Here is an 18076-nt window from a genome sequence, read left to right as displayed (position 1 = left end):
ATTTGTTTTACAACAAACAAACACTAATAGAAATATGTGTGCATTATACATGATGGGGGTCACTCCCAAACTAATAAGAACTAATTTAACCCCTTTAACAGCCGAAGGATAATAGTTTGCTTGAAGAGAGGAACATATTATGTATTCATATACAAAGACGAAAGGATGGAGATATCTGGAGATATGTGTATGCACATTGACTACAGTACACTGTAAAAAAAACAAAGGGTATATAGGCTCCTCAATGGTTCCCTCCCCAATGTGCTGACTTCTACTCACTCTAAAGACTGTTCAAGATTGAAATCATATCATGCCAAAGGATCTATATATAAAATCTGTATGAGTTAGCTCTCGATTGCATGAATTTACCATCACCGTGTCACATAGTTGCACCTTCAGACCACTTATAGCAACGCTGTTTTCTTGGCTTTGGGGGCATATGGCGTCTTTAAGGAAAAAATCCAACTTTCATCCCTAACACGATTTATATAGTGTATACGGCCCACTGTGGCCTCTTCAGAAACATGGCGTCATTATCCACGTGGACCCAATATTTCATGGATGACGGTGTTTTTTTCTAGACTCTCATTTATTATTTATAAGACTATAAGGTTGGTTTCAATGCATGATATGGTAAATAACTGCATAGACTTGGAACTAGGCAGTCACTTCTATTTGGTTCTTGGTGGCAAAAGCCTCAGGTTCGTGCCTGTTGAGATAAAAAGTGACTGCAACCCTCGACAGTCTATGGACATAGTTGGGTATTGTCAAGGGGGAGGTCACTATTGCTGTCAACAGGGAAGGAACATGACCTTCTTCCTATCAAGAACTGAGCAACGTTGACTGCTGACTTGACAGTTTAGGCCTTCAACAGCTTATTGGTTACTAAAAACACTTATAGTGTCACTGTTGTTATAACTTTCAAATTCTAAACCAAAAGTAGATGTGACATAAATCAAGTTTGCAATTTACATTCATTATTTTATTATTTTTTTTAGTTCTCATGGAGAACACGGCACTTCCTGTTTTCTGATTTTTTTTTTCTCAAAGAGTCAGATAACAGGAAGTCCAGTGTTTCCCAGGCCATCTGAGCGCTCACAGAGAAGGCAGTCATGTGATGAACATATTGAGCAGTGACTCTCTGTACTGGTGGCCGGAACTCCTGTGCTTAGTCTGTTTTTTTCAACCAGTCAGAAAATCTGCCTTCAGGAGACTGGACCTGGATTTATGGTAAGTACAGCTTTGTTTTACAGCATAATAACAACAAAAAAATAATAAATGTATATTGCAAACTTGATTTATATCACATCTACTGTTGGTTTAGAATTTGAAAGTTATAATGACGGTGACACTTTAAGTGTTTTTAGTAACCAATATGCTGTTGAGGGCCTAGACTGTCAAGTGGGCAGTCAACGTTGCTCAGTTCTTGATAGGAAGAAGGTCATGTACCTTCCCTGTTGACAGCAATAGTGACCTCCGCCTTGACAATACGCAACTATGTCCATAGACTGTCAAAGGTTGCAGTCACTTTTGATCTCAACAGGCACGAACCTGAGGCCTTTGCCACTAAGAACCAGAATATAGATTTTGAAAGTTATAATGACAGGTACACGTTAAGGCCCTACACTAAACGATTATTGGCTTTACTTTGCAAATTACCTACCGTCCAGGCTGATAATCGTTTATTGTAATAGCACACGTTGAAAGGCAATGATCATGCACAATATGCTGATCATGGTCTTTAAACATGCTGAAAGAGAACGATTATATCAGCGACCAACGCTGACTCCGATCTAATGATAATTTCGGATAGCCCTTCTCACTCCTCCCCGCTCACAAGCAGTGTGATGGTGAAGCGAGCGCTGAGCTGAAGGGTTGGTGTTCACTTTCCCTGGAAAATGGTGCCGTATAATAAAGACTTTAAAGGTAATAAACAGGAAGTTAGAAAAAAAAGCTTCCCAATTCCCTTTCCAAAGGGGCACGGCAAATGGTTTTTGAAGTGGCCACAGGTCCTCCAAGCCAAGTGTTCTTTATACATCAGTGCAGCATAAATACAGCAGAGTCACAATGAGAAATATCTGTCCCCCAGGCAAATTACACCGTCTTCCTGGTTCCCTCTGCATTTGACTCTTGTCCTTTGGAGAAGTTTGACACTGCCCTAGGGATACCAGGAAAGCATGGATACCATGTTTCCTAGAACTCCCTAGGGTGGTATCCAACTTCTCCAGACGCCGGTAGTCAAATGTACAGCGTTCAGATTGAGAGAACATTACCGAACCTAAACAGTTCAGCAAGTCCGCTCAACACTAATCATGACCCAACGCATACATTTAAGCAAAAGGCTGAACAGTTAATACAACAGAATATGCATCTAATATTATAGGCAAGAAATATCTCCAAAACTCCCATTTTAATCCTGTCAAAAGTTAAAAAAAAAAAAAAAAAAAAAAAGATAGTTTCAAGGAAACCCCCATCTGTCAACACCACTGCTTATTTCTTGTCACACCAACAAACAATCTAATAAAAACTTGGGATGAATCACAATATAACTCTAGTAATCTGTACAGGTCATCAGAAACCCCCTAGAATACGCTGTCACGAGATGATGTGGCCACCACAAAGGAAATCTAATATAACATTCCAGGCATTTAGATAGTCCAGGTCCACCAGAGCTATTGGCTCTCCGATCTGGCTATAAGAAAGAGGTACTAAGCCGTACCCCCCACCCTCATAATATCCATACGTTTTAATGGCACTAAATATGAAGGAAGTCTTGTTGGCGTGATCCCATTAATAAAAAAATAAAATAAAATAAATAATATTTTTTTTTTTAAAAAAGAGTGCTTAAGTGCTGAAGACTGCAAATTGCATCTACATCCTAGAAGCTATGGCCTAATAACAAAACAGCAAAACCATGCACATATTACAAAATACATAAAAAAAAATTGTGCAAGAAAGGGGAATTAGCATTTTAAAATTATACCCTCAAAGTTAAAAAATAATATAGACATATATGTATTACATATCCTTGTTTTCTATTTTCTTTATCAAAGAAAAGACTACAAAAATATAGATTTCATTCGTAAAAAGATATAAAAAGGGTAAAAAAAACCACAAGAAAATAATAATAATAATCTACAGCCTGTTCCTCCACTATCCAGTAGTGGTAAAGAACTAAGTGATATAAAGTCATTATATACATAATTAGCACTAGAGTTACTAGATCTATCTGTTTTGAGCCTATATGAACACGACTCACTCACATCTGAGCCTAACAAGAGATATGGGTTACCTTATCAACCCATCAGTATACTGCAGGTTGTGCTTGCTTATGGGCCTGCAACCCAAATGCAGGGCGTGATAGAGTTCCCACATTTCTGTACTATTCTCATTAGAAATGCAATTCCAATAGTAACATTATGTAAGCAAGATGCTACTTATTTCACGTGACGCAATTTCTTTGGAGCTTCCTTCAAAACAAGCAAACAATATACATTTGTATAAAATGAGAAGTTCACATTCCTGGATGTTTTTAAAGCGTAAAATGTGCAAATGAGACCCAAGTTTATTTGGACGACAGCTACCAATCCACGCATACACGTGCATGCTTGGCTTGGCAAAACATCTAAGTGTTTTCATGGGGGGGATCAAGGGTACAATAAAGATTGAGCATGAGAAATTCAGTTGTCCAATCTTTCTCTCCCTTGAGAGTTGGGAGGCAACCACTCACATTGATGGTCAGTTGGCGCCATCAACAATAATCTAATAATATAAGTCTAAGGGCCAGCTCCATATCTGCATAATATTCATAAAAAGACAAAGGATGTAAAAAAAAAAAAAAAAAAAGTCAAACGCCCGGGGACCACTTAGGACCCCCACAATATAATAGCTAGTGTAGAAGCACCTTCTTTATGTTTATTACTACCTATATAGTAACTAAAGTTATATTTTCCTAACATTGCTCCATTGTTGGTATATCGGACCTATAACTGTACACACCTATGTTCACACAAAGTTTGTTTTCGGACATATTTTTGGACGGCCATTATTTTGAGGCAAAATTAAAGTCGTATTTTGATCATTTAATTTTCAAAATGATGCTGTAATTTTCGCCTAAAAAGACATACTGTTGAAACCAAACGTTGTGTGAACATAGCCTATAAGTTTCATAAAAAAAATTCAGGTTTAACTAATGCAATACCAATTCTGTAGCAGTATGTCCAAATTATCAACCACCAAAATTAAGAATTTTTAGAAGAAAAAATATTTTGCAATGTAACACAATGTAACCTCTTGGTTTCCACTTTTGCACACTCACATAAAACAGCGATTAAAATCCAGAAATGAACATATTCATGGAGACTATGGGGAACATGAGAATATGTTGAAAATGATCATAGGCCCTTACAAATGCAAAACCACAGTACAGTAGTCGATCAAGCACTGAAACCAATGCAAAGCTGCCAAATTGACAGTATGTTTAAGGTAAAAAAAACAAAAAAAAGTTCATATATAGAATGAATCTGGCTTCTGTACAGTTCCAAGTAGTGAACAATTATCTCTACCCATCATTTGTTTTGGAAATCTGATATTTATGCTCAAGAAATGCGTCACTTAAGTGGGATCCCAATAGCCTTGGCCTTACAAGAACTAGATGTTCATCCTGAATTGGGTTAAAGGTAGTGGCACTCGCCCTTAATGCAGCTTCCAACGACTGTTCAGTCAAGTCCACCTCCCAAGAGTCTCTATATGTCTTATGTAAGTCAAGACTTTCATCGAATGAAGAAGATACAGCAAGCAGTGGAATCATATCACTCTCTTCCTCTTCTGGGACATTTGGGGTAGTTTTCCTCCCTGGAGAACAGAGTGAATAATTGTTCTCGCCTGCTCTGGTAGGTGAAGTCTTCAAGAGCGACATCTTAGGAGGAGACTTCTTTTGCATGAACGGTAACCTTGGCAAAAGATTACTAGTTATTTTTTTCGGTGGAGTTCGAACAATCCCTTCGGATGGTTTTCCGTAGTTTAATGAGACGGTGCTCTTTGATTTAGATACACTGGTGGATACATTTCCCACGGGTTGTGGTCTTGTCATGTTGATTACTGTAACATCCTTTTGTTTTGGTCTTGCAGATGGTATATTCTTGATCACTTTTGATAGCGATATTCCAGTGTTACTTGGAGGCTTTGTTACCTCAGCATTCCCCGGAGGCCTTGGCAAAGCACTACTTGGCTGTGAGTTTTTCGTAGTTGACACAACATTCTTGCACTTAGGCGGTTGTGAACCAGAGTTTCCTGTTTGCTTTGGCCTCTGGAAAGTCACACTTCCTGCAGATTTCTGTATTGATAATCCATATTTTTCTGCGGGTTTCTGCTTCAATAAGAACTTACTTCCCTTCACTTTTGTTCTCTCACCCGAACAATGTTCCGCCTCTATTGGCTTGACTGATGAATCATTTCTTGCAGCTTTTACTTTTTGTGTGGCCAAATTCACTATACATTTTGTTCCTGGCACCAATCCACCTTTCTTTGCTTTTGGTACAGCAATAGTTTCATAAGACCCCTGATGTGATACATTAATGTCCTCAGCTTTTGACTCCTTAGGCTTCAGTTTAGGCAAGTTGCTCACTGCTGTTTTTGGTGAAAGGATATTCGAAACAGCCTTTTTGGTCAACGACTTTTTGAGAGTTGAAGATGGTGAAATTCCCATAGGTGTGGGTCTCTTAGCTGCATAGTTGGTAGACGTAACTGCAGTTTTCACATATTCAGGCTCTGCTACATGTAACTGTGCATGAAGTACAGGTTTGTAAGGCCCCGAATGTCCTGCTGGGCCAACTTTTTGTATTGCAGGCCTTGGTGAAGTTGAGTACCTCAACAAAAATGACTTCTGAGATGGAGCAGTAGTGGATGGTGTGTTGGAAGACCCAGCATTCCCTACTGGAGTTGGCCTATGCAAAATGTCATTCCCCCCAGGTGGAGATCCAGAGGAATGTTTTCCAACAACTGGTACAGGACGTGTGTTTTTTGTAACAGACTTTTGTCTTTGCAATGATGTGTTTCCTGTTACCTCTTGTCGCACCGTAGACTGTTTCTTCTTCACTTGTTTGGAAGATGTAGAAGTATTTAATGGTGGAACAGAAATGTCATCATTCTGAGGGCTCTCAGTCCTTTGTGGAGGAGAATTTCTTACGCGAGGCAACATTGGAGATGCAGAATGCCCGATTGGTGGAGGACGAGGAAAAGTAACCTGGCCTGTTCTTGGAAGCCTTGGCGAGCCAGAATCTCCAACTGGATTTGGTCTTAAAGAAGCAGTAGAAAACGTAATAGGTACTGTACTCCTTTTCTGGTTTGGAAGTAGTTGAGTTTGATTACCAACAGGCAGTGGTCTCCCAGGGGCAGTTGTCCTCAACCGTGAAGTAGTCGGGGAAGCAGAAATCCCTACGGGAGCTGGCCTTGGACATACACCATCTCGCATGCTTCCTGGTGTTGGTGACGGTGTGTTCCTCATTTGGACTGGTTTTAGACTGGAATTCCTCATCTGCGGCGATCTAAACGAAGCAGCCACTAATCAGGTATAAATGCTAGGCACGATGAAGTAACAATATGCATCCGCCCTGCTTTTGCTGCAGCAGTGCCTATTATCCATGCATGCAACGACGTAGAAGGTATAGGAAAATCAAATTCTTATTTTCCTGAGAAAAATATAAGGATCGTTCTCCCCAAAGCATGCATTGCTTGGGTGTAGCTAGTGCCTTTAACAAGTTATGTAAAGTCATTATTATAATTTCAGCAAGGTCAAGACTTCCTTCAATTGTCTGATTCCAGCTGTAAAGTAATCTCCACCCTTTCCTTAACCATTGGCTCCAGGAAACTATCTTAGACTTCCATGGTTGGCTCCCTCTGTATACTTATCTGTAGGAACCCAATGTTCCCAGCAAGGAGACCTATATGGACTTAGTATATTAACCTCATCCTATCTGATCTTGGCATATGTGTAATTCCAAAAGTGAAAAAACATATATAAATTAAAATTTTTGGATAATTTTGTACTATAAAACTTAATTTTTTTTAATTTATTTAGTAGATGTTGCAATACTGTTCTGTTGTGTTCTTTATGAATAAAAATATATCTAAAAGATCTGGTACTGAAATGGTTAATATAAGGGGTTAGTTTTAAGGCCCAGCCCCATTTTGCTATTTAACCCTTTAACTTGCACAGCTGGGTGCGATATTTAAATTTCTTACACTAAATAGTAACAGCTGCAGCATACCTTATTGCCTGTTATATATTTACTATACAGAGTTTATTTAAGGATAGTTTTAAACATAAGATTCATGAATTTATATAATTGCTGCAAATTAAATATATCAGTTGATAAAATCGAGATATAATTTGACAAAAAAGTAATAGATTTAAATAGCAATTTTTTTTTTTAAATCTATAAAAAAGTTATTCTATTATTTTATGCTGTAAAAGTACCTGATTATGTTTTTCTATAGTCATTTTATAAAGCAAATTTGTAATGCAATTTTCATCATATATCAGTAAAAATATAAAAATTTCATAGACTTGTTTCATAATTGTACTTACTTTACTCTTTCTGGCGCTGACGTCTCTTCTTGCTTGATCATGTCAGGTGGATTTAAATATATTTGTGGTGCTTTCATGTCTGTTGCACAGCTGAGCGAGTCAGTCCTAGGACCAAACCCAGAATAGATCTCATTGGATATCATTGTTAGTGTTTCCTGTGGAGATGGAGGACTGGTTGAAAAGGAGGTGACTTCCTCTGTACTTCCAGCAAAGGAAGGCAAAATCGATAACGAAGAACACTGTATGGTATCCGCTTCCATCTGGAGCTTGTATTGAGGGTAAGATGAGCCAGTCTGTGAAGTTTCTTTGTTCTGACGCATAGGGAGAGAAGGAATGGGATGAAATGGTTTCCCAACCCCAGCGGAAGTATACCTAGGAGGTCCGGCCTCCATCTCCACCCCTCCTGGATTCAGCCCTGTGCACGAATTACAGTTCTCTGAATCCAAGCTGCTTCCTCTTGGAACAGTTGTTTCCTGAACAGGAGAAGTCTTTTTAGCTGTGACTGAATTATGTTCTGAACAAGCAGGTGACGTGATGGTGGTTGTGGTGGTAGTGGACATAGCTACTGCAAACTCCTTATTTGTTGTGGTAGTACCTTTACCAAACACCGTTCTTGGCTTTGGTACTGGCTTAGCAACTGGCTCTGTAGAATCGATATTTCCATCTGTGTGCATTTTATTACCCTTGCTGGGGTCTTTTTCCTCTTTGCTTGGATATTCAAAGGCTTTCTCCATGCTGCTTAAAGGGGAAAATGGGTTCGAGTCACCAGAAATGTTTCTCAGTCGACTAATGATTCTCTTCCTGTGGCCAGTGGCACCAACACCGATTTGCTGAAGGACCTCATTGTCCACCGATAGAATATCTCTAACCTTGTGGTAGCCATGCTGCCTAAAGCTGTTCTGGTATTTCTCTAGATGGATGGCACAGAGCCAGTCTGCAATATCCACCTCTTCGTCAGCAGTGGACGTCATGGCCTCCCAGGCCAAGAATCAGCTTTTACCAGATAAGGTCCCGGCTGGTAATTTTCATTGTGAGCAGAAGGAACCTAGAAAACGAATAATGTAAATGTAGTAAGATTCTTTACAAATAGGTGAACAACATTAAATAAAAACGGTTTTAGAACCCATGGGGGAAGATTTATTAAACATGGTGTAAAGTGAAACTGGCTCTGTTGCCCCTAGCAACCAATCAGATTCCACCTTTCATTCCTCACAGACTCTTTGGAAAATAAAAGGTGGAATCTGATTGGTTGCTAGGGGCGACTGAGCCAGTTTCACTTTACACCATGTTTGATAAATCTCCCTCATGGTGTATATAAAAGTTTGCATAGGTAACTGCAGGACACATAGCCTTCAAGGGACTACTGACAATACCAGTTCACCTAGCTAAGCATGATTGACTAGACTGAGCTCACATCCTAGTGCAACCTGGAATAGGGTCCCCATAGGAGTTGCCTGGCCTTTCTCTACAGTACATACAACCTTGGCATAGAACTAATCTTTATCTAATCTTTAATTAATTAATACGCCCTACACCAATCTCTCACCATTCCCATTCAGACACTCTTCTTTTTTCTTGACGCGCTCCATCCAGCACTGGTGATGATGTGTTGATATGACAGGTGACTTCTGGAACCAGCGATTGGCTATAATGGTCATATTTCACCACGTCATGTTTGAGTGTTCAGATTCTGCTTAGAGAAGAGAATGCTTCACTCCCTGTCTCATTGATCTAATCAACTCATTGCTTCATAAACTAAGACATAGAGTCAGGTTCCATAGACTTACTATAAAACCCAACTTCTGCAAAGAGTCAGACATAGCAGCTACCTTGCTTCTCCCAGCTTATTAGTCGCAGTCTAAAAGCAAATGCATGCTCATCAGCTAATAAAATCTTTTGTGCGGCCATAGAAATCTTTGGTATCGGCCGCTCATCTCATGAGATGTTTGGCCAATAACAATGTATGTTAATGGACGCAGGAATAATAAAGTGACTGTGTGTGTGTACCGCACAATGTTCCTTCTAAAGGCACTGCAAGCGAGCACCAACCTTGCTGATCTTGGCCTGTGCCACCAATCGTTACCCAGACTGATCAAGACTTTCGACAGGTCTGAGTGACTGTAACACTTTTAAGATATAAAGGGCAAACTTATCTAAAGGGTCCAGTCATAAGGCAAGTGCACAAATAACAGGGGCCATAACAGTGCATGCACGTGAACTCATGGTCCTGTAAATGCTGTCTATGCACATTCAAGCTATTAGGTTAACCTTGTATTAACACCACTTTAAAGGGTACCTACTTTAAATGAAAACTGCAGGCTGGGGTGATTTTTGGCAGTGTCATGGGGAAGATAAAAGAAGTAACATGCTCCCACCTCCCGGCTCCAGCGCTGGTGCCAGTATCCTGCAGCTTCTATCTCCCGATCCCAGCTGCTTCTGGGTCTGAGGGAGTGCCTGGGACGTGATGTGCCAGGCCCGCTTAGCCAGTCAGCAGCCGTAGCAGGGTACCGCCTTGTCTTTCATCCTCCCCAGCACTCTGCCAAAAATCACCCCAGCTTGGAGTTCTCCTTTACGTTGCATAGTATCTACTGTACTTATTTAAGGCTTTGGATGGATAGCCCAAACAGTATCTCTATACAGTACACATACAAGACCATTATACAGTACTCAAACAAGGCCCAAATTATGACCTCATCATAAGAGTTGCAAACTAATCATCGAATGGTCCAGAACCACCACAACAACTCCTTACTATGTTCACAAATACACCTATATAGGTGCTTCATTTTCATTCTTACTGTAAGAAAAGATGTAAGAACTGACTTCCTGGGGAACATCCCAGAACAAAGACAGAACATTCTGTTTTCTGGCAATGTATCTTGGGAGAAGTGCACGACTACTACAATGCTGAATGGTTAAATGGTGTAATGTCTGGGACACATACTCTGAATGCTATGCCATACAAATAGGAGCTGTAGTTGGTGGATTTCATTATCATATTGGGTTTTTTTGGGCCTTGTGCTAAAATAAAAAAAAATAAAAGATCAGGTTTTCCCTATCCTTCTGCCCTCACTACCCTGTAATGATATAGTGAGGAAGCAATGCAAGTCAATTAATTAATTCATGTTGTTGTTTTCTAGATCTTATGTTACATTCTGTATGTTATTCCCTTATCATATATCTGGAATCAAGGGCGCTTAAAAAAAAAAAGAAAAAAGAAGAAGAAGTAGAATGTTAATAATATTAAAAGAAAGATGACCAAGAACCCAGTGAGCTCCAAAGATCCTATGTGCTGATGGTAGAAACTTCAAGAGGGTTAACCATTACTCCAGCACTCAGCTTTATAGTAGAGTGGCCAGAAAGAAGCCTTGCCTTAGTAAAATAAAAGACACATTAAAGTTGGAGATACATTAAAGTTGAAAACAAAATTCTCTGGTTTGAAGAAGCCAAGATTGAACTTTTTGCCCTCCAATTTGAAGCATTATATCTAAAGGAAACCAGGCACCTCACATCATATGCCTAATATCATCCCTATAGTAAAGCATTGTGGTGGTGGTGGTGAGAGCAGCATCATGCTGTAGGGTGTTTTTCGAGGATGGGACAGGAAGACTGGTCAGGGTTGAAGGAAAGCTGAATAGAGTAAAAGTCAGCCCCATGCTGTGGACCTTTTTCACATGGAAATATAAGCGTGCTGCAGATTTTATGACAGGCAGCGTGCTTACTCTTTTGTAGTTTTGTTCCTAGTTTGATCCTCACTATGGATTTCATCACTACCAGTGTAACACATAACCAGTGGCGTAGCTACCATGAAGGCAGGGAAGGCGACTGCTATGGGGCCCCTGCAGGAAGGAGGCCCAAGGAAGCCTGGCCTGCCTTCATGCTAGGTACCAAACACTGTACCCCCAGGGGTCCAGAGAGGAAGAGGGACCCCCACTGCACTGTTCAGCCCCCTCACTGTAGTGCCGGGTGAGCAGGCTGAACAGAGGAGCAGGACCTGCCAGGTCCTGCACGGCACAGGAGAGGAATGAAGGACCTTTGGGTCACATGACCCAAAGGTCCTGAATACTTCTATGTGAAGATCAGCCCGGACTACAGGAGGAGGAGGGGGAAGCCTGGGAGCTGTAAGTCATGTGTATGCGTGTCTGTGAGTGTATATATGTATCTGTGGGTATATGTATATGTCAGTGTGTGTGTACATATGGATCTGTGTATATATTTATATGTCAGTATGTGTATGTATCTGTGCTGTGGCTATATGTGTGTATGTCAGCAATGTCTGTAGCACTGGTGTATATGTGTGTGTTTGTGTATTTCAGTAGTGTCTCAAGTGATTGACAGGTTTGCTCCCAAAGATGTTCTGCAGCAGCTTCTATTAATGATGGGCTCTAATAAAAGAACCCACCATTAATATCTGCTGCATTTTCTTTTTTTTTCTGGTTGAATATTTTTTATTACACTGAGATTTCCCTGTGTACAGTCTACTCATGGTGTATACATCAGCACTAGTGTAAACACATTACAGCGTATATGTGTGTATGTCAGTGGCGCATCTGTATATATAATGATGGTGCCTATGTGTGTGTATATGTGCGTCATTGTCTGTGTTTGACAAGGGGGAAGGGGGTAGGGGAGCGTACAGGATTCATGGGGCCCCGTACAGTTTTTTGCTATGGGGCCCCATGAATCCTAGTTACGCCCCTGCACATAACGTAACACATAACTTGCTGAATGTGCACAGATTCCTACCACATGTGGATTCGGTCTTATGGTTTAAAACACAGGTGTCAAACTTAGGCTCTAACTTCTTCTTCTTACAAACTACAATTCCCATCTTACCATAAAGCTGTCCAGGCATGATGGGAATTGTAGTTTTTCAACAGCTGGAGGGAGGGCCTGAGTTTGACACACCTGGTTACATTACTTAAAGCGACTCTGCACCCACAATCAACCCCCCCCCCCCAAACCGCTTGTACCGTCAGATAGATCTGTCCTGGGGTCCATTCGGCAGGTGATGCAGTTATTGTCCTAAAAAACAACTTTTAAACTTGCAGCCCTGTGTCAATTTGTTGTGGCCTAGAGTACCGGTGCCGTATGCCTGCACCACCTGACCATCCTTCCTCCCAATCATTAGGAATGCCCCTAGGCAGGATTTCTCCTATTCACCACTTGTCTGAACACTGTACATGAGCCTTAACTATCCAACACATGTGCAGTGTTCAGACAAGTGATGATTAGAAATCCTGCCTGGGGCATTCCTAACAGTGAAGAGGGCTGGGGGGCGGGGCGGAGAGGTGGTGCAGGCCTAGGGCACAGATACTCTAGGCCACCCCAATTTGACACAGGGCTGCAAGTTTAAAAGTAGTTTTTTAGGACAATAACTGCATCACCTGCCGAACGGACCCCAGCACAGATCTTGGATTAAAAGAAGCTATTCAAAGGTTGGGGGGGGGGGGGGCAGATTGTTTGTACAGAGTCACTTTAAACTGGTGGGGATAAAGTTGTACAAACAGAAAAACATCAGCAACATTGTATGCTTATATACAGCTAAAACAGTGCAGTCACTCTAGGCACCAGCTAGAGCATCCTGCTGCTTAGATGAAGAGCATGCTACATGTATCACATAAACAGAAATTTACAAATGTATTCACAACTGTAACCAAAATGACACAGGCAGAAAATATTTCAGGCCCTGGAGCCACCTCTCATAGCATATTTATGGTACTAAACACTTACGTATCTTCTGATTGTGCAAGCAAGTATCACATAAGTCTAGACGTAAACCATAAAGCCTCACATCCAGCCAGGGAAAGGAAAAAAGAGGAATCCAGAGCGTCTTGTGTCAAGCCAACCAGAGCATGAGAGAGGTCAATGTGCAGCAAGCAAAATATGGGAAGGAGGAAATCTACAACATGTGGACACATCTATATCTTATCTCCAGCCTCCCTAGCTCCCTGCAAAGAAAAGCTTCTAAAGAAAATGAGAAATTAGGCAGAACACGACATTTATGAGTCAGCAGAACTGTACTGGGCAACACTACCAGCTTCATTCCCAGAAGTTCATTACTATAGTTGTTGGACAGATACTGATCTACACATAAGGGTACTATTACACGACGGTCAACGATTAACGACAGACGAACTCGAACGACCTGAAATCATTCACCCAATTACTTATGATCAATATTGCGTTCGTCCTGTCGTCACTACTGCGTTCGCCGCTACAGCGAACGACCGAACAACGTCTTATTACATGCAAACGATTTGCAAACGATCAACGATAAAAATAGGTCCAAATTCTATTAAACAACCAACGACTTCTCATTGGTCGTTTAATCGTTGTCTGCTATTACACTAAAAGATTATTGTGCAAATCGGAACGATTTAATGATTTTTCGAACGATAATCGTTCCGTAATAGCAGCAATATGCTGCTGTCGCTCCGTGGAATAGGATCTGCGCAGCAGACCGGCGCTATCCTCTATGGACTGCCCTGGATGATCTAGTGATCACCCGGGCAGCCCCCCCGCACCTCCCCGTGGCCCCTCCTGCACTTACCCGCTCGCTCCCGGCTTGTGTAATAGCGCTGGCAGCGAGCAGGGAACAAGGAGCAAGCGATCTCTTAGAGCGCTCGTTTGCTCCTCACAGATTAAGCTACAGCCAGACTCCACTGGTGGCAGCTTATCTCCCCAAATTCGTCATTCCTGATTCTTCTCTCCAACAAAATCATGATACACATTAGACAGTTGTCCGCTCCTTGGTGGGTTTGGATAACTTGGGTACATGGACCTTTAATGAAAATTAGACAGCTGCTATAGTAGTTGCTACGCCCATGGTCAACAACTATCCTTCTCTCTTCCACAAAACCTTAGGAGAAGGATGCTATATACAGTTGACTGTAAATGTCCCTCTCCACTTCAGCAGTCCTACTAGGTAGCAGCTCTCTCTATCGCTTTATATGTTCGCTCCTGCCAGACTTTTTGAATTACTAAAATTTGAGGGTTTTTTTCTGAGGACAAATGAGTCCTTGCTCCATGCCATACTGCTACACGATGTATAACAGAAACAATAACCTGACCATACACATTTGGTATGTTTTGATTGAGCCTGTCAAATTTGGTGGACTGACCATCTAATGTATATGGCAGCCCCCTGAATCTTTCCCAATGGCAGATGCTAGAGGAGTGAGGGATTGGGCCTGTTGAATTTCAATTGCCTGATTCTATTGTTTTCCTGGGCATAAGGCGCCACCAGAGGAGTCTGGCCGCAGCTTTCTACACTATCTCTACAAATGTGTCTGGGTAGATCAGGAGAGATGAATGAGCGGTTGGCATACAATGAATACCTCAGTATTATGCTCAGTACATAGTTTCCATGGCTCCCTAGCATATGATGCCACAGAGAATATGTAGAGAGCATGGACTCTTGCCCCTATTGCGCATGGAACACAGAGGAGGATGGTATGTTTTTACCTTCCTCCTTGGTGCTGGTCCCGTGTTGTTAGCAGTGTAATCCTCAGTCCGGAGCACCGTTAGGAGCACTGCCCCACTCCCATAGTGTGAACCAGCCCGCTCCTTCTAATGATAATCAATAGTCGGGAATGGTGCTGAGGAGGAAGGTAAGACACATACCTTTCTCCTCGGTGCAACCTTTTACACTCTATGGGCTGGATAGTCTTCATCTGGCCCATAGAGTTAAGTTAAAATTCAAATGAATATTGAATCCAAAATGAATTACCTACAGAATAGGTGATAAGTAGCTGATCATGGGGTCCATCTTACCATAGCTGGGCATTGTACTTGGGGGGTAGGGAGGCAAAGCATCTAAACTGTTGGTTTATTAAATTAGAACAAGGGACCTCTGTTCCCATGATTGGTGGAAGTCCCTGTGGATGGACCCCCATGATCAGTTAGTTCAGGTTGAAGTCCCTGTGTTTGGACCCCCATGATCAGTTAGTTCAGGTTGAAGTCCCTGTGTTTGGACCACCATGATCAGTTAGCTCTCACCTATCCTGTGGATAAGTGATAATTTTTATTCTTTGAATAATCCCTTTAACCAATGGCATGCACTATAGAGCTCAAAACGTATAAAACCTATTAGATAATAAACATTAATAATAAAGTTCTAGAACTTTCTACAAAAAATTCTATATCAATCTACTCAGCTCCTCCTGTTCTATAATATGTTGTGTGAAGATTGGGTTTGCAATGTGATAGGTTACCTCTAAATCAAAAAAATCCAACAAAACGACATCTTTATAGATCATAAAACCAAACTATACACAGAATAAGATAGGTCAGACCTGTTTCGATGGCAGCTCCAGTGGCATGGGGGGAAGGGCGGTGTCTTTACAACATTAGACAGAAGGATATGGCACATAAAATAAATATAATAATGCAATTATACAATACAGATAAAGGCCATGTTCAGACCTTGTAATGGACCGGCTGTCCCAGAAAAGATCATTCATGCCGATCTTTAGCGCTGCAGAGTTCTGATGTGGGCGCATGCGCGTGCGCGTGCGCACCCGCATCAGAACTCCCAACAGCACACAGGCCGGAGCCACTCGCTCCACTGTGTGAACTGACAGGGTTTTCTGCGGCTGCTATTCACTGAATAGAGGCCGCACAAAACTGACATGTCAGTTTTCTATGGCGCCGCTAGGGATCCCGGCCGGAGTGTACACTATGGGGGAGATTTATCAAACATGGTGTAAAGTGAAACTGGCTCAGTTGCCCCTAGCAACCAATCAGATTCCACTTTTCATTCCTCACAGACTCTGGGAAATGAAAGGTGGAATCTGATTGGTTGCTAGGGGCAACTGAGCCAGTTTCACTGTACACCATGTTTGATAAATCTCCCCCATTGTGTACAAACTCCAGCCGGGATTCTCTCAGCCTGCAGCACTATGTAAGTACTGCAACGGCCGTGATTTCCGCGGAACTTACGTAGTGTGAACATAGCCAAACTAAGTAACAGCTTCCCTTCAGGAAATTACAACGTTTCAAGCAAGATTGTTTTGTCATATTATATACAACAGATCACTAATAGGATAGTAGGGGAGAGGAGGCCCGGGAGTAGGCTGGTTCCTTCAGCAGTATACAGCAATGTGAGTGGATAGTGGAGAGAAGCTGAAGATGACAGCACATGGTGACAGCTCTTCTCGTAAAAGAAGCAATTTAAGAAATAAACGGTTACAATCAAAAGGTAAAGCTATTACTGTAAATACCTGACTATATTCCTGTACTTTAAAGCATCCACTTTGTTCTGATTTAAACAGCGACATAAACCTGTCTGCACAAGTTAAAGGGAATCTGTCACCAGCTTTATATCTGAGGGCAACATAAACCAGTGACAGAGATCCTGATCCCATCCTGTTATGCAGCAGGTCTTATTAAATCACGGTTTATCTAGTGCATCCCAAATGCTGTGTGACGGCTTTGTCTCTATATAAAACATGGGGAGAAAAAAGTCAATTAAAGATAAATGGTGTTTTTATATGATCTGCTGCATTGCCACAAGTTTGAGCTGTCTTCTGGAAACAACACAGATTGATTCCCTAAAGGTTATGGTCACACACTCATTTTACGGTGGTCTTTCCGGACGGACGTCGTTTTGATAATTATGGCTGCAAATAGTGATCAAGAACGAAATGATTGTTGTGTGAACTTAAGCAGAACTTGAGCGAACGAATGTGGAATTACAGCGAACGATTAACGATAATTTTAGGTTCAGATCTAAATCAACGATCGTTGCCTGCAATTACACAGAACGATTATCGTTTAAATTTGAACGATTTAACGATTTTTCGCACGATAATCGTCCCGTGTAATAGGGCCCATAGCCTTATAATGGAAAAAGACTATAAAAAGTTAAAAGTGAATTTCCAGTATTGGAGCTAATCTCTAGAGGCAGATGAATAATATAACTAGTCATCCAAAAAAAACATAGTTCTATTTACAAACAATAAAATACAAAAAATTATCAATAATATAGAACCCTAAAAGTGCTAAAAGTAATGGAGTATTGCCATCCTACTAAAAGCCATGGAAACAGTAGAGCTGCATACATACCCTTATCTTTTGTATAGTGTTGCTATCCCCTATTGGTTACCAGCAGTTCAAGAAGCTGTCATCTGATATTAAAGATATTAAAAGGGGGGGGGGGGTATTCAAATGTGGAACAATGGGACTCCAGCATGCTCGAGTTGCGCTCATCTCTAGATGACGCTGATGGCCCTGTCCCAGTTAGTGTAAAATTGTCTCATATGGCTCAGTCTTCTGGTTTTGGTCCTGTGGAATTTCACAATATGTTTCCATTGTTTGCAGGGAATAAATATAATTTATCATTTCTATCTCTCCTTTCTATTTTATATATGATGTTTTTATATTTATTTTCTTCTTATTATTGTTATTATAATATTTTTTTTTACCTGATTATCTGATGCCCTGTTAGCGGACACACCCACCCAGAATGCCACATCTATAAAATAA

At 41.1% G+C, this 18076-nt stretch overlaps 1 protein-coding gene across 4 annotated transcripts in view; it reads right to left on the bottom strand.

Moving 5' to 3' along the window:
• The window catches only part of ARAP3 (ArfGAP with RhoGAP domain, ankyrin repeat and PH domain 3), a 120710-nt gene that overhangs the window by 59704 nt on the left and 42930 nt on the right, over positions 1-18076 (bottom strand). For 3 of the 4 annotated variants that reach the window (XM_069969194.1, XM_069969197.1, XM_069969195.1), the window contains exon 2: positions 7589-8633. In XM_069969194.1, the coding sequence (XP_069825295.1) occupies positions 7589-8559 (971 nt within the window). In that variant the 5' untranslated portion in view covers positions 8560-8633. Of the gene's footprint in view, positions 1-7588; positions 8634-9134; positions 9212-18076 lie in introns of those variants that run through there. The other variant, XM_069969196.1, reaches the window with a different exon arrangement.

This window comes from Dendropsophus ebraccatus, chromosome 1, assembly GCF_027789765.1.
Source record: "Dendropsophus ebraccatus isolate aDenEbr1 chromosome 1, aDenEbr1.pat, whole genome shotgun sequence".
In the NCBI taxonomy this organism is placed as follows: domain Eukaryota; kingdom Metazoa; phylum Chordata; class Amphibia; order Anura; family Hylidae; genus Dendropsophus; species Dendropsophus ebraccatus.
The sequence above is the reverse complement of the archived record's forward strand: the minus strand, read 5'-3'. Positions and strand labels throughout refer to the sequence as shown.